The 26,287-nt window shown below is 39.0% G+C and overlaps 1 protein-coding gene across 1 annotated transcript in view; it reads right to left on the reverse strand.

Moving 5' to 3' along the window:
• Window positions 1–26,287, reverse strand: part of Brip1 (BRCA1 interacting helicase 1) — a 116,597-nt gene that overhangs the window by 68,734 nt on the left and 21,576 nt on the right. Inside the window, 4 exon segments of the mRNA XM_055620128.1 lie at window positions 89–221; window positions 2,297–2,496; window positions 5,400–5,621; window positions 10,650–10,940. Of these exon segments, the coding sequence (XP_055476103.1) occupies window positions 89–221; window positions 2,297–2,496; window positions 5,400–5,621; window positions 10,650–10,940 (846 nt within the window).

Consider the following 26,287-nt stretch of genomic DNA (forward strand, 5'->3'; position numbering starts at 1 on the left):
ACTTTTTACTGAATGTTATGGTTTTCCTCACTCCTAAATGACATCTAGCTGACTACATGAATGTCATGGGTAGGGAAAAAGATCTTACCTGCAGAATGGGAAAAGTAGCAGTGGTGATGCCCATTTTGTGTAAGTTTAGGAGCATTTCATTTCCACTCCATATTTTACAAGATGATTCATAGCTCCTTTCTACAAGATGTTCAGAATTTGTTTCTAACCAACTGAAATAAAATAAAACAATTTTATCAACCATTGTCATCCTCAGATGTATTACTTCAACAGAACTGGAGAACTGTTAGGACACAAGAATGGATTAATAATACACCTCCAAACAATGTGCATTTCATACTGTAAAATAAGCATTTACATAAACATAAAAAATTTTATTAAGAAGAAAACAATTGTGGGTTTGTTTTTTGTTGTTGTTGTTGTGGATTTACACTGCTTTACTTACATCTAACAACCAGGCATGAAATGTTCAGATAAAGTCACATAAAAATAAATGCAAAACAAATATTTAGCAACAAAAGAATGACTTAAAAATATATAAGTATATTTATTGATATATATACACTCACTTAATAAATGCTTGAATGCCAATTTTATACCAAAGATCCAAGTGGAAGTTATTACAGTACACGAAGCAAGTAAAATCCTTATTCTTATGGAAATTCAGGTCTACTAAAGGGAGTCAGAAATAAACACATAAACAAATACTTAAGAAAGGAAACATCAGGGCCAAAGACAGCGCTCAGGGGCAGAATGGGAACTGACACCCAAGCTTGGCATTCATGAGGCACCACAGGGGAAAGTAGTGACACATGAAAATGAAGCTAATCACCACTCGGTGGCTACGTTAATCTGAATGTCTGTGATACTCTCCCAGAAGTGATTGCCCAACAACTGAATACAGAAAAACTGCTAGTCCCAGGCAGGATGAAAAAAAAAAAAAGTTTTAAAACAGAAGGAATAACTGGTGCAAAGTTAACAAGCTTTGCTCCTTTGAGGGCCTGAAAGAAAACCAGTAGGTTATCACAATGGGCAATACTAGATAAGGGTACAAACAACGTTACAGGGAGAAACTGGGATCACACTGTCTATAGAGCAAGGATAAGAAATTTGGTTTTTACCCAAAGTTTGAAATAAAGTTTTAAATAAGGAAGTGAGTATTTTAAGTGTTTAAGGATGATTTCACCTTCAAAGGCAGAAAGGATTACAGAAGAAAGAAAAGAATGAAAGTAGTCATGTTAGGAAGCTATCACAATATTCTAGATCGCTGGTCACACTAAAACCACTGACAGAGAAAAACACAGATGGATTTGGGATACACTCAATGCCTAACTGGATGATGAGCTGAAGCAGTGACCACAGACAATAATTAGTGTTTGTTTTAAGGAGCTGGTAGCTGTTTCCTTAGATGAGAAAGACTGAATATGGAGGGTGAGGAAACAGTAGATAGAGGAAACAGAGGAATTTTATCCTGGGTTTAAATTTGAAATATACTGGACATCATACTCCAGGGTAAGGTCAGGACCAGAGACCCATATTTAGGCCTCAGCAGTACTATTGATAATACTTAACCTTGCAACGCTCAGAATGAGCTGCAACCCCATATGGAGGTCAACAAACTAATTATGGAAGTTGTCAAAACTTTGGTAACAAGTGAAGGATCTTACAACAGCCAGAAACTAATCCAAAATCAAACATAAAGAATACAAGGAATGGGCTGGAGAGATGGCTCAGCGGTTAAGAGCACTGGCTGCCCTTCCACAGGTCCTGAGTTCAGTTCCCAGCAACCACATGGTGGCTCACAACCACCTGTAATAGATTGTGATTCCCTTTTCTGGTGTACGTGAAAACAGAGCACTCATATAAATAAATGGATGAATAAATAAATAAATAAATCTTTAAGAAAAAAAAAAAAAAAAGGAATTCAAGGAATAAGATGGTGGGAGGGATGGCTTAGTTGCTCTAGTGTGGGTTTGCACAAGTATGAGGCCCTCTTAGCTACCGAGTCCCCTCTTAAGCCCCTTGAGTTTACTAAGTTTAAAATATCCTGACATACCAGGCACATACCTTTAATCCCAGCAGTCAGGAGGCAGAGGCAGAGGCAGGAGGATCTCTGTGAGCTGGAGGCCAGCCTGGTCTACAAAGAGTGGTCAGGACAGCCAGGGCTACACAGAAAAACCCTATCTCCAAAAACTACCACCAACAACAACAATGACAAGAAACCCTGACATAATAAAACATGTCTTTAATATAAAAAGATAACACACTGAGAGACAAAAATTCTTACTTAATGAGGTTATAGCACACATCTCGTAGCGGCTCATGGTTTTTCTTCCTTATGTTACTGTTGACCAAACTATCTAGCTCATCCCGAGCAAACCTAAGTTGAACTTCTGTTACACTGTAGCTTGCTGATTCCCGAGCACACTCTTCAATGTTATGAGCTTCATCTAAAATGACAACTTGTTCTTTCAGCTTTATATCCATCTGTAAGATAAAAAAAATATTTCTATTAAAACATTTAACAAAATGGATTTAATAGCAGCAGGCAAGATTTCGTTTGAAAAGTCACAACATAGGCCAATATTGCTTGTGCACTTTCCATTAGGGAACTGACACCCAAGCCCTAAAACCTAAAGAACTAAATTCCAGCAGACATAGCTCTAGAGCACAGAGCCCACCACTTCTCCCTCTAAAGACACTTGGCAACCAAGCTCTCGATGAAAATGTGCCATTCAACTGAGCACGGTCAAGGCACCACTGGCTACACAGAGAATATACAACTGTACAATAAAGAAACCTTCAGCCCAATTTCAACACTGATTATCAAACACTTTTTTTATGTCGTCCTGAAGCTCTGTGCTTCATGCTTGCAGTGCAAGCACTTTAAGAAATCAGCTGCATCCCTGTCCCTGAATAGAAAACCTTTAGAAAAGAAACAAGAATGCAGATTCAATGAGTCCAAAAAAAAATCTAACATAGTGTAATGCAGTACACATCAGTCTCATTTTTACCTGACCTTCAACCCTTTTTGTTTGTTTGAGACGGGTTTTTCTCTGTGTAACAAGAGCCCTGGCTGTCCTGGACTCACTTTGCAGACCAGGCTGGCCTCGAACCCACAGAGACCCACCTACCTCTGCCTCAAGGCGTGTACCACTATGCCTGGAGACACTTCATTTTAAACATTCTTCTTCTCCAGCATGACACTGGTTAAGACTGCTAATTTGCAACTCAAATGACATCACGTCTCTCACCTTAAGGGTAAAATAAAGTAAAGCTCAGAACCAGGCTCAACAGTTAAAGTATTCCAATCCTCTGTGGTCAGACTGGATCCAACACAGGAGTGGATTTATCATCCAAGCTGGGCCAAGCAGAGCAACCGGAGGGGATTAATGCAAGCGCATGTTCTTTCCTGCAGATTAGCTAATTGCTTGTGGTTGTCCCTGGTCCCACAAGAAAAGGACTTCCTAAGAACAAAGCCATCATCATGAAGAGAAAGCCGACTATTTCTTTTAAGCTTTTTTCAAGTTAGGCGTGTATAACTTGCAATTGAAAATCCTGAGTAATGAAACAAGAAAATTTTATTAACGTAACTGCCAATAAATTACTCCGAGAAAGTGATAACATACAGAGGTCTGGTAGTGACTGTGAAAGAACTATGGAAGGACAGAAACAGACCACACTTCAAGGGCAAGGGCGCCATGTAGGACAGGAGCAAAGCACAGCACTTTCGCGGGCGTAATTCAAAGCAGAAACACCGGGATCTCTGGGGAGCTGTAAGGGACACTCAGATTGAGAATTTTAGTAAAAGCTGAAAAGGCAGTTCTATGCCAGACTATTGAGTATCTTGAAAAAGAAGCCTAAATATGGACTCTATCCCAGAGTAAACAGAGAAACACATTTTCAAGTAGGGGAATGATAGAATAAAAGTAACATAAAGACTACCCTCACTAACATCATTATATCTGATATCCTAATTAAGAGCTAACCAATGAAAGGTATAGCACCAGAGGATAGTGGTATGGCAGTAAATAAAATGACTTATTGAGGCTGGAGAGAAAGCTCTGTGAATAAAAGCAGCCCTTCCAGAAGATCTGTGTTAATTCCCAACACTCACACGAGGGCTCAGAACTGTCTGTCACTTCAGTTCGTGGGGATCCAACACCCTCTTTTGGCCTGTGGACACCTCAGACATGTGTTGCATAGGCATACACTCAGGCAAACTAATACACATAAAATAAAGGATGAAGTAAAATATCAAAAATTTAAATGCCTATTAATTCCGAACTTCAGAAGCTGGAACTGAAGCCACGATTCAGCGGGTAGAGTCCTAGCACCACAAGAGCTGGGTGTGGTGGCCACCACCCGCAAGCCCAGCACCTGGGCAGAAGAGGCAGGATGATCAGGATGATCAGCTACATAGCAAGTTCAAGGCTAATATGAGTTACATGAAACTATGTCTCAAAGTGAAAACAAAACCTTGATTCAGAAAAAAAAGAAAAAAAAAAAGAGTAGAAAGCTAATGTGAACTGCACAGTCACAGCTAAACAACCTAAAAAAAGCAGTAACCAACTACACCAGATTGCTTACTCTTCGTCTTAGGCTATTGCAAGCTTGATCTCTGTAAGAACCAGGCAAACAAATAAAATTTAAAGTTCATTACTTAAAAAATTCACAAAGCATGACTTTTACAGAACATATTCTAACATAACTTCTTCAAGACAGTTATTCTCCCCCCGCCCCCAGAGAAACGCTTTTCAAATAATTCTTAACTCTGCCATGTGGTTAGGAGTGCACGCCTTTAACCTCACGACTTGGGAGGCAGAGGCAGGTGGACCTCTGATTTTGGGTCCAGCCTGTTCTACAGAGTTCCAGGACAGCCAGGGCTACACAAAGAAACCCTGCCTCAAAACACAAAGAAAACTTAATTTCATCAATGGAGAGAACAATGGCTATATAATGGTCTTAAATGGGGACAATTTAGTTCCACAGGGGACAGTTGGACATTTGGCAGTGTCTACAGATATCTCCGATGGTAGGAACTGTGAGGATCCTATTGGCATCTCAGAGATAAAACCAGAGACGCCACTAAACATCACAAAGCTCAGACAGCCCAGCACATCAAGACTGCTCCAGCCCTGGGTGACTTTGTGAAGCCTGAGGAACACAGTACCGTTGGGTTTCAGTCAGAACCTTAACTGTTTAATACTTCGGAAATTAAAATAACTGGGTTTAAAAGTCACCTCTTAATTTGCCTTTGAACATGTTTTTTGGTACTCTGTTTACACAAACACAAAACAAAGAAAAAAGGACATAAAACATCCAAAAGCTTTTATAGTTATCACTTTTGTCTCAGTGACTAGTAAGTTCTAATTTTTATATATACTCACACTTTCCCTTATTTGTGCATCTAACAGGTAGTTGTAAGGACAAAATATTATGTCAGCGTCATCTATCAGTTCTCGAGCTGTGTAGTAGGGGCAAGCCTTCAGCCTCCTCCCGAGGCTGACGAGTTCTTCTATGTCCCAGGCTCTGGACATCCCATGGAGAAATTGCAGTGTCTGTTGATTACCAATTTTATGAACACCATGATAAAAATAGCAGGATTTTTCCTGGAAACAGGCATAATTAAAGGAATAAAATAAGATTATCTCAAAAAACAATACTAAAACCAAAAGCTAATAGTTTGTAGAGAAAACCAATACTTTCATAGTTATAATCAGAACCATATCTCCCTGCCAAAGCACAGGGACCTCACTATGTTACCCATATTGACCCTGAACTCCTGGGCACAAGTGATTCTCCTGCCTCATATAGCTGGAATTAGATGCCATATTCAAAACCGTTTAAAGAAATTATAATTGACTCAGAAGGAGAACGAACTCTAAATACAAAATGAACTTTGAGAAAAACATTCTTAAATTGGTTGATGTAGCTGCACATTAGCCATAAAGCATTTCTGGAACAAAGCAATGGCATCTCTTGTTGCTTTTAGAACAGAATTAGGATTCTGGGCAGTGGTAGTGCACGCCTTTAAATCCCAGCACTCTGGAGGCAAGAGGGGCAGGCGGGTCTCTGATTTCAATGCCACACTGGTCTACAAATCAAGTTCTAGGACAGTCAGGGCTACACAGAGAAACCCCGTCTGGAAAAACAAACCTAAAAACAAAATCTAACAGAACTAGGCGAAGGGCATAGTGAGAAAATTACTGCTGACGCTCTTGTCCCTTTTCAAATTTAAGCCATGTGACAATAATGGAAGTAAGGAAACAAGGAAGGGAGAGGAGAAGAAAAAGGAAGAAAGGACTACCTTGAGGGAAAAAATAAAGAAGGATAACTACAAAAAAAATTCATAAAATATGAGTACCCCCAAAATTCCAAATTATATTATTCAAAACACATACTATTAACATCTTCTATACATATGTACAGAAAGTTACATCTCTATAAAATGACACAGTATTAAGATAAAAACCAAACTTTATCACAAGTATTAATAAAGAAAGAAAGCTTTATTTTTATTCCTGCACATCTTGTAGGCAGGGTAAATTTTGGGTTGAAGCTTTTGTGGGTGGGTTAGTGATCCCTTCCCTCCACTAGGAATCCTGTCTAGTGATTGAATTAATGTGCAACCAATGCCTGGCCCAACCTGAGACCCACCCCATGAGAGAAGGCCAACCCCTGACACTATTAATGATACTCTGCTATGCCTGCAGACAGGAGCCTAGCCTAGCTGTCTCCCGAGAAGCTTCACCCAGCAGCAAATTGACACAGATGCTGAGACTTATAGCCAAACGTTGGGCGGAGCACAGGGAGTCTTGTGGAAGAATGGTGGGAAGAATAGAAGGGAGACAGGAGCTCTACAAGAAGACTACCAGTGCCAACTAACCAGGGCCCAGGGGAGGCTTTAGAGACTGAAGTACCACCCAAGGACCATGCATGAACTGGACCTAGGCTTCCTACACAGATGTAGCCCATGGGCATCTTGGGCTTCATGTGGCTCCCCAAGTAAAGGGAAGGGGACTGTCTCTGACATGGACTCTGTGGCTTTTTTGATCACTCCCCCTGGCGGGGCTGCCTTACCAGGCCACAGGAGAAGAGGATGTGCTCAGTCCTGATGTGACATGATGTGCTGGAGTGGTTGGTGAGAGGTGTCCCCTTTTCTGAGGAGTAGGGGAGGGGGGATAGGAGAAAGATGGAGGGAGTATGGGACTGGGAGCTGGGAGGAAAGGACAGAGGGAGCTACGACTGGGATGTAAAGTGAATGAATGAATGAATGAATGAATGAATGAATGAATGAATGAATCTCTAACAATTTACTCCAACTATGAACATGTCATATGTTAATATAAACTCTATAAAACTGGTGGCAAGAGAGATGCCTCAGTGGTTAAGAACACTTACTGCTCTTGCAGAAGACCTGGGTGTGGTTCACAGCACACACATGGCAACTCACAATCATTTTAACTCCAGTTTCAGGGCATCTGATGCCCTGAATGACTCCTACATACATGTAGTGTGTGTGCAGGCTCATCACAGACACATAAATTTAAAAGAGAAATTGAAAATGTATAAAATTAGCCTAGCATGGTGGCAGGAACTTGTAATCCAAGCACTTGAGAGCCTGAGGCAGTAGGAGAGTTTAAGTTTAAGATCTACCTGAGCTTCACAGCAATATTTCCCAACTAAAATAAATAAGTTCATTAATTAGATGAGTAAATAAATAAAATGTATAAAATAGTCACATTACCAAAAAAACATTTAACAAAAGTTTAAACTTTGAGTAATAAATGATTTGAAAAATGAGCAATTTGCCAAATGTGCAAAATTCTAATTTTTATCATCAATGTGACTAGACAGGGCACAGTTTAATAGCACACACACACACACACACACACACACACACACACTCACACAACTGTAACAAAACTCAATTTCTCTGACCAACAACAGACACGTAAGCAAGTTTATACAAAAGATATACCCTTTTAAGGCCAGGTATGGTAAGTACACACCTTTAATCTAGGCACTCAGGAGGCAGAGGCAGGCAGATCTCTTTAAGTGGGCCAGCCTGGTCTACAGATATGAGTTCCAGGACAGCCAAAGCTACATAATGAGATCCTGTCTCAAAACAAACAACCCAAATGATATACCCTCTTAAGTACGTAGGCTATTTGTTAGGTTCTCTGAAATGGTGAGAAAAATAGGCATTGAATATGTAAAGAATGATTAAGTTTGTATAAAACATTCTTGCTTATAAATAATATTTTTTGAAATGTTCTGGCAAAACACACATACAGCTTTACAGTGGTTTCCTGAAGGGCAGAGGGCAGAGGAAGCCGATGACAGGGCTTCTCATCTTGGGCTGGCTTTGACTCTTATCCATGTACTTCATTTCTTTTCTTTTGGGGGTAAAGGAAAAGCAGTATCTTCTTATGTAGCCCTGGCCAGCCTCAAATTTGCAATCTTCCAGCATAAACCTCCAGGGGGCCTGGGATTTAGAGATTTGTTTATTTTTATTTTACACCCAGTGTGTGTTGCCTGCATGTGTGTGTGCACCACATGCGTGTCTCGTGCCCACAGAGGATATTAGATTCCGAAAAACTGGAGTTACAAACAGTGGTAAGCTGCCACGTGGATGTTGGAAGTTGAGCCCTGATTCTCTGAAAGAACAACAAGTGCTCTTAACCTCTGAGCCATATCTCCAACTGCTTCATTTGAACTTTTTAAAAAAACAAGACAGTCTATATTTAAAACATTTTTAAAGAATTGGCATTTCTGGCTCAACTTAATTTTCTTTTCTTAATTGAAACAACAATAATAATAATTTTAACAGACAGGTGCCTATCTTTCCAGTATGGAGGCACTTTAAAAGAAACTGTGAACAAAAACACATGCGGCTCAAGATCAAGCCAAATAATCAGTTTACACTGTAAGGGCTCCTAGAAAGACAGCTCTGTGCAGTTCGATAGTGACGCCAGGCGCTCATCCCTTTCAGCCATGTAACAGAACCCAGAAGGGAGTCTGTCGGCTGGGGTGTTATCACACTTTACACTCTTTTCACTCAATGTCAGCTATCTATTTATCATCCCACTTTGGTAAATCAGCCAGAGTAAACACTGACACCTATGGTGACTTTGTAATTGGCCCTCATTACAATACCAAATTACTCTGAAGGCTTGGGAACAAGAAAGAGAATGCTCTTGTATACCCAGGAGGTAAGCAGTCTGACAAGGAGCTAGGATCTAGCAAGCCACAACTATCTTTGCTTACCTATATCACTAATATTCAAAAACAAAATACTTCTTCATTTCAGGCCAATGAAAAATTCTGAGCATTGAAGCCTACCAAATTATTTTTACATAATTCAAACTTATGAGAATAAAGATCAAATGCAAATAGTATTGCAGGATTCTAGAATATTATACAAAAGACTATTTGCCTTAAATTTTTTAATTGCTTTCACCAATTTAACTTATGTCCATCCTACAAATGTATAATAATTTGTCAAGAACAAGTGAAAAAAACGTTAAAAATATATGACAATGGCAGCCAATACTTGAGTTTAGCAGAGCCATCTACAACTCATGAGAAAAGATTTACTTAATCATGGTATTTGTAGTTTCATCACAAAAACCTTTTCTTGAGTATCTTGAAAACATAAACAGTGAAGAGATCCCACACAATTCTTAGCTTATGACGAAGAACTTACATGGCATCAAATACGACAAATCAACAGTGATTTTGACTGAATAATTCTATATTCTTTCCCTTATTCTGAACAAGGCTCTCAAGCTTGTCCACTGAACCTCGTATGCTGTACAGTCTCCTCTTCTATATGAAGCTAAGTAGCAATTAGAAAACGTCTTCAACAGGCCAAAAAATAAAAGAGTAAACTCTTACCTGTTCAAATAAAACACCGAAAGAACAATAAAGCATAATTTATTCATATTATGTAGTAGGAGGTGATCCATCAATGAAACAAAACTCGTGGAACTTTTACTCATAGTCTTTTGTGTAGAGTCAACTCTGAGGCAAAAAATTTTCAAAATATACTACCATTGCCCACTTTACATACTGGTTCACTTAATATCTGAGTATAATCTCATACTTATAACTTCAATTTTTAAGCAAATTAGCTATGTCAAATATTGACTCCCAAAATGATACTGCCCAGTATTAAAGTGAAACTTACAAAAGCATGTCTTATCTCGTTCTATCTATCCTAAATGCAATGCACTCCAATCTTCCTAGAAAAATTTAAGACCATGTATGACATTTTTTGAAATTTAATAATCTTATATAACTTTTTGAAAAAAAGATTTGTACTAATTAGAATTATAAATTAGAAAAATCATGTATTTCAATGTTAAAAATTTCAAATTTGCTTAAACAATCTTTGAGTTTTTCAAATATACAAAATATGATGATTAACTCTAGTTAGGTAATATTCTTAAAACATTTTTATCCCCTCATCTGATATCACCTATGTTCAATTATTTTGGGAATAAATGAATTTAAAAGAAAAAGATTACACCTGAATAGAACAGAAATTAATATCTATAAGCTTTAAAACCAAAATCTATCACTTTAAATGTGAATTGAGATTTTCTCATGGCAAAGTAAGTAATCTCACTCACGTTTTTGCCATCCAGCAACTCCATGCACTTCTCGTTTCTGTTGAAGTTCCCCACCACTTCGGGATGGACACAGGTATGATCCCTGCTGGAAAGAATACTCATCGGGACGCCCGAGTAAGCTGTCTTACGGAGCTCTCTGGTAATCTGAGCAATCTGCTTGTGTGTGCGTGTCCCAAAGTAAATTTTGGGTCTCTTGGATTGTACCCCGTGATCTTTCTTAATAGTATTTGCAGACTCTTCATTGTTTCCTTGTTTAGCAGAACAAGAACACCTGGAACAGAGGCCATCAGGCTGAAACAAGGAAGGAAAACAGAAACTGACTGGGCCGCCACAGCAAAGGTTGTAACATCCCTAAGAATGAATCGCAAAGGTCCAAGAAGCTTCAGATACTACAGTCTCTAAATTCATCATTGACGAAACTGTGCCCACACACAAGGCAGTCCCCTATCTTCTCAGGGTTATAAACAATGTTTCCACAGTTACATTCTCTCTGACATATCACAATCATGCTTCAATTCCAAATGTTTAAAATATATTTTAACTCTTCTCTTTAAAAAATTATATTTTTTAAATGTTATGACAGATTGGATCATCATCTCATCTGTCTTAGTTCTCCTTTGAGCTTGTGATATTACAGAACTGATAATTTTTCTCACAGCACAGCTCAAATATTCTACATGTTTTTAAAAAAGCATTTGAAATGTGGTCAACAAAAGAATAGACATAACACATTGAGTATTAAGCACCACTACAAAATAAGTAAAGAAAATTATCCTCTAGCAAAGGCATGAAAATGAATGCAAAAATATCGACATTTAACAGAAACTGAAACCAGGGTGCTTGCATGGAGCAAGTATGTCTGAAGTCCAGTTACATGTATGAAATGAAAACCCACCAGAAAAACTGTTACCAAAATAGCTCATCCTGGACAAGCTCACTAGTAATTCAGTATCATAAATTAAATAATGTAAAAGTCTTTTTAAATACAGTCTAAATTTTACCTGATTTTAATTCTTGCCTCCAAATTCTGTCCCCACCCTCCAATTTTTTTACAAGTTTAATACTATATAAACTCACAGATTCTTAACTAACGCTCCCTTTAAAGCTCCCATTCCTCCACCAAATGAGACAGATGAAGCCTCATATAAGAGAAATGCTGTAAAACAGGCACTGATAGGGAAAAAGGCAAGCAGCACAATCATTTAAAAGAATTTACATTGGAAAGATTCGGTTTTGTAGAACAAATACTCTACTTACTGCATTAAAAAAATTGTAATCAGTAAGATTAGCCTTCATAAACAAATGATAAGTCATAGTATGTTACACCACAGTGCTGGAGATCAAGCTGTCTTTTAGCCTCAGTTCAGTGGAAAAGCAAGTTCAAATTACTCCTACTCTCACTCAACCTTGTCCACCATTAAATATTACAATACATGATAGAATGGGTGTAAATGTGACCCTTCTAGAGCTGTCACTCACTGGGATAAAAGGTTCACTGATGTGCCAAATAAACATTCAGTCAAAGCAGATAAAGTTACAGTCATGCTGGAATTGTTACCTTCCCCTCTCGGGTTGCCAGTAACAGCAGATTTCATTACAGAGTGCTGCCACATTAAATAGCCAGTTCCAAATATCCTGCCTTCTATATTGAATAATTACTTATTCACTGAAAGGATAAAAGAAGAGTTATGAATGGGGCCCTTGTCAACAGTGAGGCAGGAAACAGCTGACTTGTGGCTTATGTTACATATGTTGCAATATCTAACAACTTATACTCGCAGAGAAAATGGAATGCAAATTATATCATGATATTTACACTGAATTGTTTTTTGGTTTCTACAGTGATCACGTTAATTAACATACTAAGAAATTAATGTAATTGCAGGTACAGAATCAGTTTACTTTTTCATACCTTCAGACTTTTTACTCAAATATACTATTTCTTTTCCTATAATGCTGTTAAATTTACCTGACTATTAGACTGTTAGGACCCATTAAATCATTTTGTCCTATATGGGTACATTCTATAGTTCTCTAAAAGTAATCCATTAAAATGGCTCTCAAGGCTTAGAAAGCTACTTTTTGGGGGGAATACTTTTCAACATTAATTTCACTTAATATTTACTACTGACTTCTTTTAAGTTCACCTTTTTCCTGACTTCCTTTTACAAAACAAAGTGCAGAAATATGTAAAATAAATCAACTACTACAAATACCTTAGTATTTAGCTTACAGACCTTCACATACATACAAACATCTTTCATATAAATATTTTTAAAGAAAAAGAAACACTACCATGTAGTTTTACAACTTGCTATTTTGTATTCAAAATTTTAAATTTTAAGATGGGTGAATTTGGTATTAATAAATTAGTTCTCATCTTAAAATGTTATGTAGTAGCGCTTCTAACAAAAATTCATAATTAAAAATTTTAACTAGACTAGATTTAGATACTGCCAATTTTTACAGCCTTAATTCAGAAAAGCAGGAGCTATATTTTCATATGAAATGTGTTTTATTGTGATCTGAAACAATTCTGCATCTATGAATTCAAGGTAGATGCCGTAAGACAGTTCTCATTGGATAGTTAGGCAAAGAAAAAATAAGACTGAAATTAAGACAATCCTGTCTTGTTCCTATGTAGTACTACTAAAGCATAATGATTTCTTCAAAAGCACTCTTCTACTGAGGTTACTACTTAAAGGATATGAGAAAATAATATCTGAAGAGGGAAAAGTGGAATGACAGCAGCATAGAAGCTTTTAAATAAGCATTCACCTAATAACAAAAAGAAGCTGCTTGAATCAAAATCATTAACTTTCAACACTGAAAGAAAACAAAACAGAATCTGGATCACAGCAATGACAGGAGATCAGAACACCCTTTGGTCCATGAATAGGCTGCTGTCTTATGGCCTTGCTCTGAAACCTTTGAACTTAGGAGTACTGAAACAATCAGATGAATACAATTAAGTAACTCTGAACTCTCATTAGCTGTTATTTCTCCTGCTAACAAATAGATTTACTTTTAATAGAATGGTTGTTTTTGCCCATGTTCTTTAAATTTATAGAATTCTTATCAAGACACTATAACATAAACTTAAAACTATTAACTTTCATCCAATATATTGAAGGCCGACAGGTAAAAACCCCTGTTCTCCAAAACTTATTAACCTTATGACCTGCAAATGTCAATGGGTCATGACCAAGCTCTGTAAAAATGGCTTCCCTTTCACATCTAAAAGCTATCTTTATTTCAACAGAAGGCAAGAAAACCCAAGATCCACAGTAGCAAAAGAACAGTATCATTTAAAGAAAAACATAGGGGACACATGTAGATGACACAGAATTCACCTGCTCAAAAGTTTTCTTCACTTGTACAATGGCCAACACTGTTCTTGGAGAATTAGCAAGCAAGAATTTTTCGAAAATTTTTTCACGTGTTTAATAATTCTAGCTCCTCTTGTCCTATTGTATAAAGTTATACCTAAACTCTTTGAAAGGGTGAAAGGCTTTGATTTTAAGAGAAAAGCCAGCTGCTGAGTCTTTCCGCTATTCTTTGCACAAAGCTGTGGTGAACAGTTCCAAGCGTAACTCACTAATACACCCCAGCTCTCTGCAAACTTTCCCCACACCCCTTCAAAATAGTGTGCCAAAATACTTGAGAAATAAGATGAGCAAGGCTCTGAATTAGTTTTAGAAAAGAAAAATTAGGAAACAGAAATTAACCTCACTGTCAACAGTGAGGAAGGAAACAAATGGCATTCGTTGGTGTTCCGTACACTGAAATATCTAACAGCAGCATCAAGAGAATGGGAAGCGAACTGTGCCATGATATTCTAACTGAATTAATCAAGTTACTCTGCTACTGTGTGTAATGCTGAACTTCTAAAAGGAGCCCATGGACTGAATCCCCAAAGCAGACCAAAAGGAGCATATCTGCTGTGAACAAAATACATACTTAGGAGAGGTGTGCTGGCTTACACCTGCAATTCAGCACTTGGGGGGTGGAGGTAAGACTATCAAAAGGCATTGAAGGGCAAGTTTGAAAACAGTCTGGATTGAGATTCAGTCTGAAAATGCATGTGCATGCTTTCATGTTCTCTCTCTCAGGAAAGGAAAAGCAAACTATGTAAAAAGGAGACTAAATTAAAAAAAAATAGTAATTCACATTTTTCCTAACTTTCCAGATGTAGGGCTATTTTTTTTCAGCCCACTACAAATTCCTTAAGTACAGCAACTCACATTTCTTTGCATGATTCATTCATTGAGTGTGTGTGAATAACTTAAACTGTTTCCCTCGGAGGACTGACTCACTGCCCCAAAACAAACTGCCGTAGCCAAATATCACATTTTTTTTTCCACAGAAGATAGTGATTTAAGTTTTTCCTTAATAATAATATGATATTTCCAATAATATATATTTTCTGGTACTATATTTTAGGCTACAATTGGAAACACCATAATATTGAAGAACATTTTCAAAGTTCTACAAGTAATAGAAGGTAATTTTTTTATGTGAACTTTTATTTTTATTTTTTTTAATTTTTTATTAATTACACTTTATTCATTTTATATCCCCCCATAAGCCCCTCCTTCCTCCCCTCCCGATCCCACCCTCCCTCCCCTTTCTGCATGCATGCCACTCCCCAAGTCCACTGATAGGGGAGGTTCTCCTCTCCTTTCTGATCTTAGTCTATTAGTTCTCATCAAAAGTGGCTGCATTGTCCTCTACTGTGGCCTGGTAAGGCTGCTCCCCCCTCAGGGGGAGGTGATCAACGAGCAGGCCAATCAGATTATGTCAGAGGCAGTCCCTCTTTCCATTACTATGTAACCCACTTGGACACTGAACTGCCATGGGCTACATCTGTGCAGGGGTTCTAGGTTATCTCCACGAAATATCACATTTTTTAAGTCTGACAGATACTGAAGTCTTAGTTTAAAATGCCCTAAACATGATAAAGATACTTCAAAAATCAAGCGATTGGCCTTTAAAAGTAAAAGCACAGATAATTTACTACTTTGAGGTTAAAAACATATCATCTTATGCTAATATTTGAGCCACTTGAGCTGTGAGTAATAAACACACATCCTAAGAGGTTCAATATTAATAACTACTACTTATTAAAGCTGTCCCTGGACGAGGCACTTCACATGTGGTGTCCCATTTCATTCTTCCATTCAGTCAAGAAACATTAGAATCCCTGGCTCCACCAAGCCAAGTAGAAGACAATGACGAGGGCCACCCAACCTCATCTACAAAGAGGGCTGCTTTCTTTAGTGGACCTACAAGGGACAGTTTGGAAAGCTTATCAATACCAGTTTCATAAATTACAGAATTGTTCTGATGCAATTACAACATATTCCTAAGGATAAATTATAAATTAAAGTATATGGCTCATATACTTGTTAAATAAGTTAAATATTGCCTATCCAGATCCATGTTGAGTACAACAAAGGGGTGAGAGGGGAGGATATTTCAATTAAGAGAGTCTTTGTAGAGAATAAGAAAACTTTTTACCCCCAAGCAAACGTTTTTCAAAGGTCAGAGAATGAATATTTCAGGTTTTGAAGGTTATAAGGTTATTGTCCTATATAAAAGGAAGTCCATATGATTCAAATATAAGAAAGATTTTTTTTTTGAGACAGGGGTCTCACTTTTTAGTCTAGGCTAATGCTGAGTTCTCTCTATGTAGCCCAAAATGATCCCAAGCTTGATCCTCTTGTCTCAGCCTTCAGAACATTTTAGAAGCCATGCCTACATCCACCCAGCTTAGATGTATTTATTTATTTGTTCATTACTTCATTTGTATCAGTGTTTTGCCTCATGTATGTAACATGCATTACATGTATGATGCCTAGTTCCAAGGAGGTTGGATGAAGTCATCTGATCTGGACCCAGAGTTATGTATGGCTGTCAGCTGACATGTGGTGCTGAGAATTGAACCTAAATCCTCTGCAACAAGAGCTCTTAACTGCTGAGCCATCTCTCCATCACCAGGATTTCTTAAAACAACAAATCAGTAGCAAAAATAATTGAAAATGTAATCTCATTAATATGTAAGGCTTCCATTTCAAAAGACATCTTCCTTAGGCCCCTGGATGACTACGACCTCTCAATCCCACTTACCCCTGCAGCTGAGGCTGGAGAACTGCAAACCACTTCAAGGCTGGCTTAGCAACTTAGCAAGACCTGATCACAAAGCGAAGCTTGAAAAGGTCCAGGTGCTGTGTAGTTCAATGGTAGAGTACTTCCAGGTTCAACAATCAACACCCAGAATTAAAAACAACAACAACAACAACAACAACAAACAGCAGCAGCAGCAAGAGGATACCTTTCTAGGCAAATGAATAAGGTAAAAAGAAAGCAGATTCTCAGAAAAGATATTTACAATGAATAAAAATAAAGGTGGCTGGGCAGTAATGGGGAAAACCTGACATCCCAGCCCTTGGGAGGCAGAAGCACACAGATCTCTGTAAATTCAAGGCCAGCCTGGTCTAGAGTAAGTTCTAGGACAAGCAGGGCTACACAGAGAAGCCCTGTCTTGGGGGAAAAAAAAAAAAAAACAGTAAAAATAAGTAAAGGTATCTAAAACACAAGAATTTTGATAAATACACTTTAAAGTGTAAACCTAGTGAATAGCTAGGAATAGGGAAATCACACTAGTCAAAACTGGAAAGGCCAATAAATACTTGAAAACATTAACAACCTAATGCTTGGCCCATCTCAGTAATTAGGAAAATGCTAATTAAAACCACAATTTCCCAGCACTTGGGAGGCAGAGGCAGGTGGGTTTCTGAGTTCGGGGCCAGCATGGTTTGTTTCTGAGACATGGTCTCACTGTGTGGCCTTGACTGGCCTGGAAGTCACTATGTGTAGACGAGGTTGGCTTCAAACTCAGGTCCTCTTGCCTCTGCCCTACAAGTGGTAGGATTAAAGGCATGCACCGCCAACGCTGAGCCTAGGAAGTCAGTTTTAGAACAGTGATTCCATAACTGTTATCAGGTGTTCAAAAATGACTACAACTAATTTGGGTTAAGGGCTTTATTGCACAATTTGTTTTTGAATTTTTTTCAATTTGTTTGATTTTACAGTGGAAATGAAATAGCAGCAGCACTTCCTCAACAACCAACTTGGCCATACACATTTATTCTAGATAGGGATAAACAAAGTTATAGTCATAGAAGATAATTTCATAAAGGTTTGACCTCTGCTTTTAAACTCATCTCAGTTTTAATATCCATCTAATAGAACATAAAGCTAAAAAAAAAAACCTTAAAGTGTGTCTAATTCTATTTTATTTTCCATTTTCTACTGTCAAAAAGACAATCAAAAGGAATTATTCAAGTCACTGCAAAATCTGCAAAAAATATTCAGAGGTCCCACCAAGTGAAAATACAGAAACTTTTTTCTTTTTAAGACATATTTTTTATCTGTGTGTGTTTATGAATGTATATCATGCATGCGTGTGCACCTGATGAGCCAGAAAAGAATGACCTTGGAACTGGAGTTACAGACTGTTGGGACCTGCCTGATGCTGGTATTCAGAATTGAGCTCTCAGGGACGGGGAAGCGTTCTTACCACTGCGCCGTCTCTCCCACCCTGTATCCTTTCTCTATTACAGTTTTTATTAAGTGTATTCTTCGACAGTTTCACTCATGTACAGAATACAGCTGATTACCTTTGCTCCCACTTTCTCCTACCTTGCTTTCCCCAACAGACCCCCTCCTCCCCACAAACCTTCCTCACACCCAGGGCTGTGTTTTGCAATTTATTCAGTTTAAGCAACGCGCCTGCCCGTGTGACACTGGGTTTACTTTAAAAAGCCATGCATACAAAGAGCCAGTAGTAAAAGGCCAATTAACATAGAATTATAATACAAGCCGTCAGGCATAAAAGAGGGATTGCTGCTAACATTTATCAACCATTCGCTGCTTTCTAAGTCATCTAAACAGATACGAACGCCTGTTGTACAAAACCCCACATAAGCACACACTTTGGTAAGATAGCAAGTGTGACGTAACTATACCTTTTCAATCATTCTTTAAAAAAAAAAATTAAACAGTAGTACTCTACTGCCAGCTTCATGATTAAACTGCACAAAGCAGCTGTTTATCCACTCGCAGCAACCAGCAGGTGAACCTGATTCAATATTTATCACAGGCTTTCACAGATCACTGCTAACCAAGCAAACGTTTTAATTAAGTTGGAACTTGCTTCAAAGAGCTCATTCAAGATGTCAATCAGCAGGTATGGGATCAGATACAGTGTCAGGTGAGAGTGTGTAATACAAATCCACAACTTTCTTCATCCCATCTCTGTAAATTAGCCTGCTCTAAGGTTCAGACTCTGATTGTAACAGACTGCCAGTCTCCTGGAATGTGTAACTGAAGTCACTCAAATTCTATTGTGAAGGTTGTAAGCAATATGTTAAACTGCAATGGGCTAGCACATTAAGACAGATCCTTTTCACGGTTGTTTTTTGATACCGTAAGTGTTTGTTACCCTACTCTCCACTTACTGTTTACTTTCTTGCCTGGTGTAAATGGAAATTCCTCAACACAGTTGCCCTAGTTTCTGAAAAGTCTTGTTTCAGTAGAATTAATCAAAAAGATCCAAAGTAAGATAATTTTTATCTAAGTTTACAAAAGAAAAATTCATGCAATAAAAAGTCTCAGCTTAACAAAGATACCATGAAGACCAACCTGCTATAATACAAAACGTATAATAGCACTATATGCACATACAGTGACAGCAATAAGTCCTGAAATAGTGATGAGCCCCACTGACTGACTTTATTAAATTTTTTTAAAAAGCTGGTATGAATGGTGGCATAGCCTGTAGTGTCAGCATTCGGGAGACTATGGTGGAAAGCGTCCAGGTTCAAGGCCATGTTGGAATACACAACTAGACCTGACCTCAGAAAGCACTGTGACACACACCTATAATCCCAGCATTGGGGAATGAGAAACAAGATGATCAGGAATTCAAAGCCAGGCTGAATACGTTAGATCTTATCTCAAGAGAAAATGAAAAAGGAGAGGAATGAAATTCTTTACAGATGACTGCTAAAAATTTTAAGTGGAGTACGTTTCTCAACTCAGCATTCTGCAGCTCTCACAACTGATTGACTCAGGCAAGCTACCTAGTTAGATGTTACAATTCTATCTGGAGAGATGGCTCGCTGGTTAAGAGTACTGGCCGCTTTTCCAGACGATTGGGGTTCAATTCCCAGCACCCACATAGTGACTCACAACTGTCTGTTACCTCCAGTTCCAGGGGCTCCAACACCCTCACACAGACATAGAGCAAGCAAAACACCAACGCAAATAAATAGTTTAAAAATCAATGTGTGAGCCGGGTGCCCCATACCTTTAATCCCACATGAGTTTCAGGCCAGCCTGGACTACCTAGTGAGTTCCAGGACAGCCAAACTCTGTCTCAAAACAACACCACCACCAGCACCACCACCAATAACAACAATGAAAATACTGAGTGAAAAGCTGGTGGGGAACAAAATAATCACATAGTCTCGAAGATCACTGATGGGGCTGGAGAGATGGATCAGCAGCTAACTGCACTTGCTGCTCTTGCAGAGGACCCAAGTTTCGTTCCCAGAACCGCACGGGGTGGTTTATGACCACTTACAACTCGGATTCCAGGGTATCCAAGCACATACATGCTGGTGAGGGTTGGCCTGGTGCTCTGTGTATTCAAATGCTGGATTCTGGGCTGTAGTCTTACATTGTCACATACATTGATCAATGCTGTATAAACTTTGCTCTCCAATTATCTCTGATTGGTTAATTTAAAAAGCTGGACAGCCACTCTGGCTAAGATGCTCAATCTCCATTCAGAAAGGCAAAGAGGATGGATCTCAGAAGAGGGAGAAAACAGGGAACAGAACAGGAGCCTACCACAGAGGGTCTCTGAAAGGCTGTACCCTGCAGGTTATCAGAGCAGATGCTGAGACTTATAGCCAAATTTTGGGCGGAATGCAGTGAACCTTAAGAAAGAAGGGGGAAATAGTAAGACCTGGAGAGGACAGGAGCTCCACAAGAAGAGCAACAGAACCAAAAAATTTGGGCACCGGGGACTTTTCTGAGACTGATACTCCAACCAAGGACCATTCAAGGAGATAATCTAGAACCCTTGCACAGATGTAGCCCAAGGCAGTTCAGTGTCCAAGTGGGTTCCATAGTAATGGAAATAGGGTCTGTCTCTGACATGAACTGATTGGCCTGCTCTTTGATCACCTCCCCCTGAGTGGGAAGCAGCATTACCAGGCCACAGTGAAAGACAATGCAGCCACTCCTGATGAGACCTGATAGACTAGGATTAGAAGGAAGGAGAGGAGGATCTCCCCTATCAATGGACTTGGGGAGGGAAATGGGTAGAGAAGGGGGAAGGAGGGTGGGATTGGGAGGGGAGGTGGGAGGGAGCTGCAGGGGGGATACATAGTGAATAAACTGTAATTAATAAAAATTAAAATTAAAAAAAAAAGCTGGACAGCCTATAGCTAGGAGGAAGAAGAGGTAGGCGGGACTTCCATTCCCAGCCTTGGGGTATCAGGAAGGGACCATTAGGCAGAGAGAGAAGGAAGAGGTAGAGAAAGGATGTGGCAATTAAGAACTGACCTGATGGAGCAAACACAGCCCAGACAGAACCAATATGGCAAGTAACTCGGGGCACATGGCTGGAAGATAGCAAGACTAGCATAGAGGATTAATATAAATGGCTATCTGCCCAGTTATTGAACTTAGAGCTTATTAATAAATCTTATTACGTCTCTGTCTCATTTATTTGGGAGCTAGAGTGGATGATTAGAAAAAGGCTCTCCAAAATATAAAATATCTTTACATACATGCACATGAAATAAATAAATAGCACATGCCTTAAATCTCAGCATCCCGAGAAAGAGGTAAACAGATGACTGTGAGATTGAGGCCAGTCTAGTCTGTAAAGCAAGTTCTAATCCAGCCAGACATACATAGTAAGGCCTTGTTTTTGTTTTTTGGTTTTTGTTTTTGTTTTTCCAGACAGGGTTTCTCTGTGCAGCCTTGGCTGTCCTGGACTTGTTCTGTAGAGCAGGCTGGCCTTGAACTCACAGAGATCACTCAGGACTGCATCCCTTAGTGCTGGGATTACAGGCATGCATCACTGCACACAGCTTATAAGGCCTTGTTTTAAAATAAATAAACATTTTTTAAAAGTCACACAGGGATTAGTCAGCAATTACAAAAGCTTTGACCAAGTAGTTCAATTCAGCATCAACAGTGTTGAAACAAGCCAAGTGTTTATGCTTATATACCAAACACTTAGGAAAGCTAAGACAGGATGATCAAGTTTGAAGCCAGCCTGGGCCACATAGTAGTTCTAAGCAAGCCTAGACTAGATACTGAGACCCGACCTCAAAACAGGAGTAAGACAAACTGGTTGCATCCTGGTACATACAAGAAATGTGATCCTGAGTCCACCTTGATTGTAAAGTCAACATTCAAAGCTGCGATATAGGTCAGCGCTTGCTTAGCACAGGCAAGACTTGTTCAATACCTACCAAAGTTCAGGAAAATTCAAACAGGGCATGAGAAAGAACGTAGAAACAGAGAAATAATGATAAAAAGACATTTGTGTATTTAGTTGTGCATAGTTGTACAAACTGTACATTTATGATCTGTATACCTGTACGTTACAAAAATACTACCCATCAAGACTGGCAATGATGTTTATTTTCTATTTTATGATAGTATTTTCTGTGTACAAGTGTTTTGCCTGCATGTATGTATGTATACCATGTGCATGCAGGACCCTGCAGAGAACAGGAGTCATCGGATCTGTTGGAACTGAAGTTACGGGCAGCTGTGAGTCTCCATGTTGCTTGCTGATAGTGGAACCTGGTCCTCTTCAAGAATAACAAGCGCTCTTAGCTGCTGAGCTATCGCTCAAAACCCCATTTTGGTATTTTTCAGACTTCTTCAACACATCTTTTTAAATCAAATAAGAGAACAATCAAGTCATCTTGCACACATTGACCGAAATGCTATCGACAGAACTTACACAAAGTAATCTTGTGGGCTGAGGAGATGGCTCAGCTAATTTTCGGGCATGAGGACCTGAGTCTGACCCCTAGAACCCACAAAATAAAGCTGAAGTGCACATATAGTCCTAGTCCTAGGCTGAGGAAAACAGGATCCCTAGGGGTCACTAGCCAGCCAGCTGGCCTAGTCTGAGCACTCCAAGATAATGAAGACACTCTGTCTTGATAATCAAGGTGGGTGACATTACACAAATGATACACACATGCACACACATCTACAGGGGAACACATGAATACACACAACACACAAAATTGTTTTGCTTCTATTATGGACATTGAAATTTGTTATCACTACACACCAACCGCTAACAAACACAGAGCCCTCCCCAACAGCATTTTTTTTTTATGATGGATGGTCCAATATCTGACTATTCAATGTACTTGCCATTAGCCAGATAAGAAACACTGAGCACTTGAAAAGTAATTAGTGTAACTAAGTGAATTTTAATTACCTGAAACAGACACAGTTGTTATCCAAGCCAGCTTTCCTACGCCAAGCACAAAGTACCGGAATGTTTGTGAAAGCGATCGAGAAAGGTCTCCTGGGTGACCTGTGTCTTTCTGCTGTCATGGCAGACTGGGGAGAAAGTCCCTTCTCTAACTAGCCTGGACACACGCTACCGCCTGCCACAGCAAGCATGTTCTAGCACAGTTGTCACGGTACTCTTGGGCCCAGGAAAGGCTCTATCATCAGCAGTAAGTTGGCATATATTTCATAAGCATTTATAGACTTGCTCTGGTGTCAAACTTCAATCAGCAAAAACTACGCTCGGCACATACATTTATCACAACGAAACTTGGCACTTTTAAGATCTCGTTTTTTTCTTAAGTCAGCCTACTGAATGATACTTCTTTAAATACTGGAGTTTGTGAGGATATCTTTGTGCACCAGTGAGTGGTGTGTGTCCACTCTAACAGAGACAGGTAACTTTAATACCTGATCAAGACCTGCATGTTAGCCTTATGGAGTGCTTTTCTATATTTGATCTCAACAGTTTATCGTTTTTTCCCTTCACTTCACAGGTGGTAGTCATTCTAACACCACACTCAACTGCCTACTCTCTCACAGCTTCAACCCCTGTGCAAGAACTATAAATGCTCCCTCGTTTTCTTCTCACTGTGACTCACAGGAATATCTGCAGGCTCTTTCGGACATTTCCCAAAACAAATATTTATACCATGTAAGTGAAGAGAACAATAATGCAATAGGCTCTCGGTCCCATGTAGAATCTCAAGAGGAATCTGCCATTTGTGTGCCGCCCTCCCACCTGCCAGTTTATGATTCTTTGTGGGTGTGCTTGTTTGGGGTAATAAAGGTATACATGGAAAAGATGTACCAAAGCTGAAGGGATACGAGAGGAGGTGTGTTGTGCTCCCTCCCCAACCTTTGACCTGCCCACTTGGAAACACTGAACCCATCTGTGGTTTGGTTTGGTTTTCTTGTCAGTTCATGGCCTTGGTTCACTCACACACATTCATCCTCTGGTTCACTGAAGCACTAAGTCAGACAAGACTGGCTCCATAATGTCTGTCAAAGTCCCTGGACATAAAGAGGGACACACTCAACCAAGGTGACTAACACTGTTGTTTTCATGTAATTATAGTACTTTAGGACAGCCGACCTAAGAGTCTCTGTCATAAGCTCATTCTTAATGAAAGTGGTGTGTGACTATGAAGTCTCCACACAAAATGGCACAAGGAGCCCTTTTAAATGCTGCAGTCAAAGTACACTAATTCTCCATGGAAGATCAGCCTCTGCTGATAAAGAGAAATTTCTTCCTTATCCTAGATCTTTGCCTTTGGTCTTCCCCTAAATTTTTTGTAAAAATTTGCATCTTGGGGCTAAAGAGATGGCTCAACCATTAACATTGCTTCCTGCTCTTCCAGAGGACACAAGTTCAATCCCTAACACCCATATTGGGTTGTTCACAACTGTCTGTAACTCTAGATACAGAGGCTCTGATTCCCTCTTCTGGGCTCCACAGGCACAGGCCTACACATGGCACACATGCACACAAACATAAAAATAAACTAAAATAAAAACTAAATCTTACAAAAAGATATTTACCTTAACATGATCAGGAGGCAGAGTCAGGCAGATCTCCGAATGTGAAGCCAGTAACTTCTGGCTTCAGTTACTAACACTGAAATAGACTGGGAACAAAGAGTTGGCAAAGAATGAATACTTTAGGTTTTATGGGCTATAGAGGGTACTCAACTCCTTTTATTCTACTTGCTTTGTTTGACACAGTCTCACTACGTGCCACGTTGGCCTAGAACTCCCAAGTGTAGTATTCAGTGTAGCACCATAGCTGGCCCCCAACTCTGCTAATGAAGAACAAAGTATAACAGATAATGTCTAAATGGATATAAACTATTCCAAAAAAAAAAAAAAAAACCACACACACACACAGTTTAACAAAAAGAAAAAAAAATAACCTTTATAACAACAGGCATCAGGCCATAATTAGCCCAATAAGTTATGATGTCACAGACATTAGCCCATACAAAAAGATTACAACAAAATGATGTGTCAAAGCAGGCCAGTAAATATATATCAAATAAAAAACAACCAAAAGCTCTGAGCTATAAATTTCATGAAAAAAGTATATGCATAACATATACTAAAATATAAAAATGACCACAAATTCCTGGTGCTTTCTCAATATGACTCAACTCTTCTCACAAAGACAATAAACTCTACTTCTTACGTGTGTTCTCATGACTTGCATTTGGTGGCTGTAAATTGGAAAACCCGACACGGAGACTCAAAAAATATTTGCATCATGTGGTTTCTTCTCTTGCTTTTCTTGAAACCCATGGCCACTAAGTAGATAGAACCTTCTAGATAATGACAGCTAGAGACTTAGCCAACCAACAATGAACTCTTTGAACCAAGGCTGGTTTCCTGAGTTACCTGCTGATGACAGCACAGAACATCAAAGCACAGAACAAACAAAAAAATATTAGCAGAAAATATACACAGCTAAGGGAAGCCAAAAAGGAGTCCCCAAAAGTAAGCTAAACTATACGTTTCGTTTGTTTCACAGCAATGGACAATTATGTGTACGCTCATACACACACGTATACGAGTACACACATAAAAGCAGAGAGCAAAACATCAGGGGTTGACAGAGAAATAGCTGAATTAAGGATTAATGTTAATAACTTATTCATATGGTTTTGGTAGTTTCCAAATTTTCTTTAATAAATAAATACTGCTTTTGTACTCAGAAAAAAAAGTCATTAAAAACAAAAAATGTGGGCTAGAGAGGCAGTGCAGAGGTTACGAGCATGACTGCTCTTCCAGAAGACCTGGGTTCAACTCCCTCCACAGGCACCAGGCATGCATATGGTACATAAACATAGAGACAAAACATACACATAAAATACTGTAATAAAATATATTTTAAAAAAAACCACAAAATTCTGGGCCAGCAAGATGGCTCACTGGGTAAAGATGTCTAAAAAACAGCCCAGCACACACACACATACACACACACACACACACACACACACGGCTCACTGGGTAAAGATGTC

This window comes from Psammomys obesus, unplaced genomic scaffold, assembly GCF_907164565.1.
Source record: "Psammomys obesus unplaced genomic scaffold, mPsaObe1.curated_primary_1811, whole genome shotgun sequence".
Classification (NCBI taxonomy): domain Eukaryota; kingdom Metazoa; phylum Chordata; class Mammalia; order Rodentia; family Muridae; genus Psammomys; species Psammomys obesus.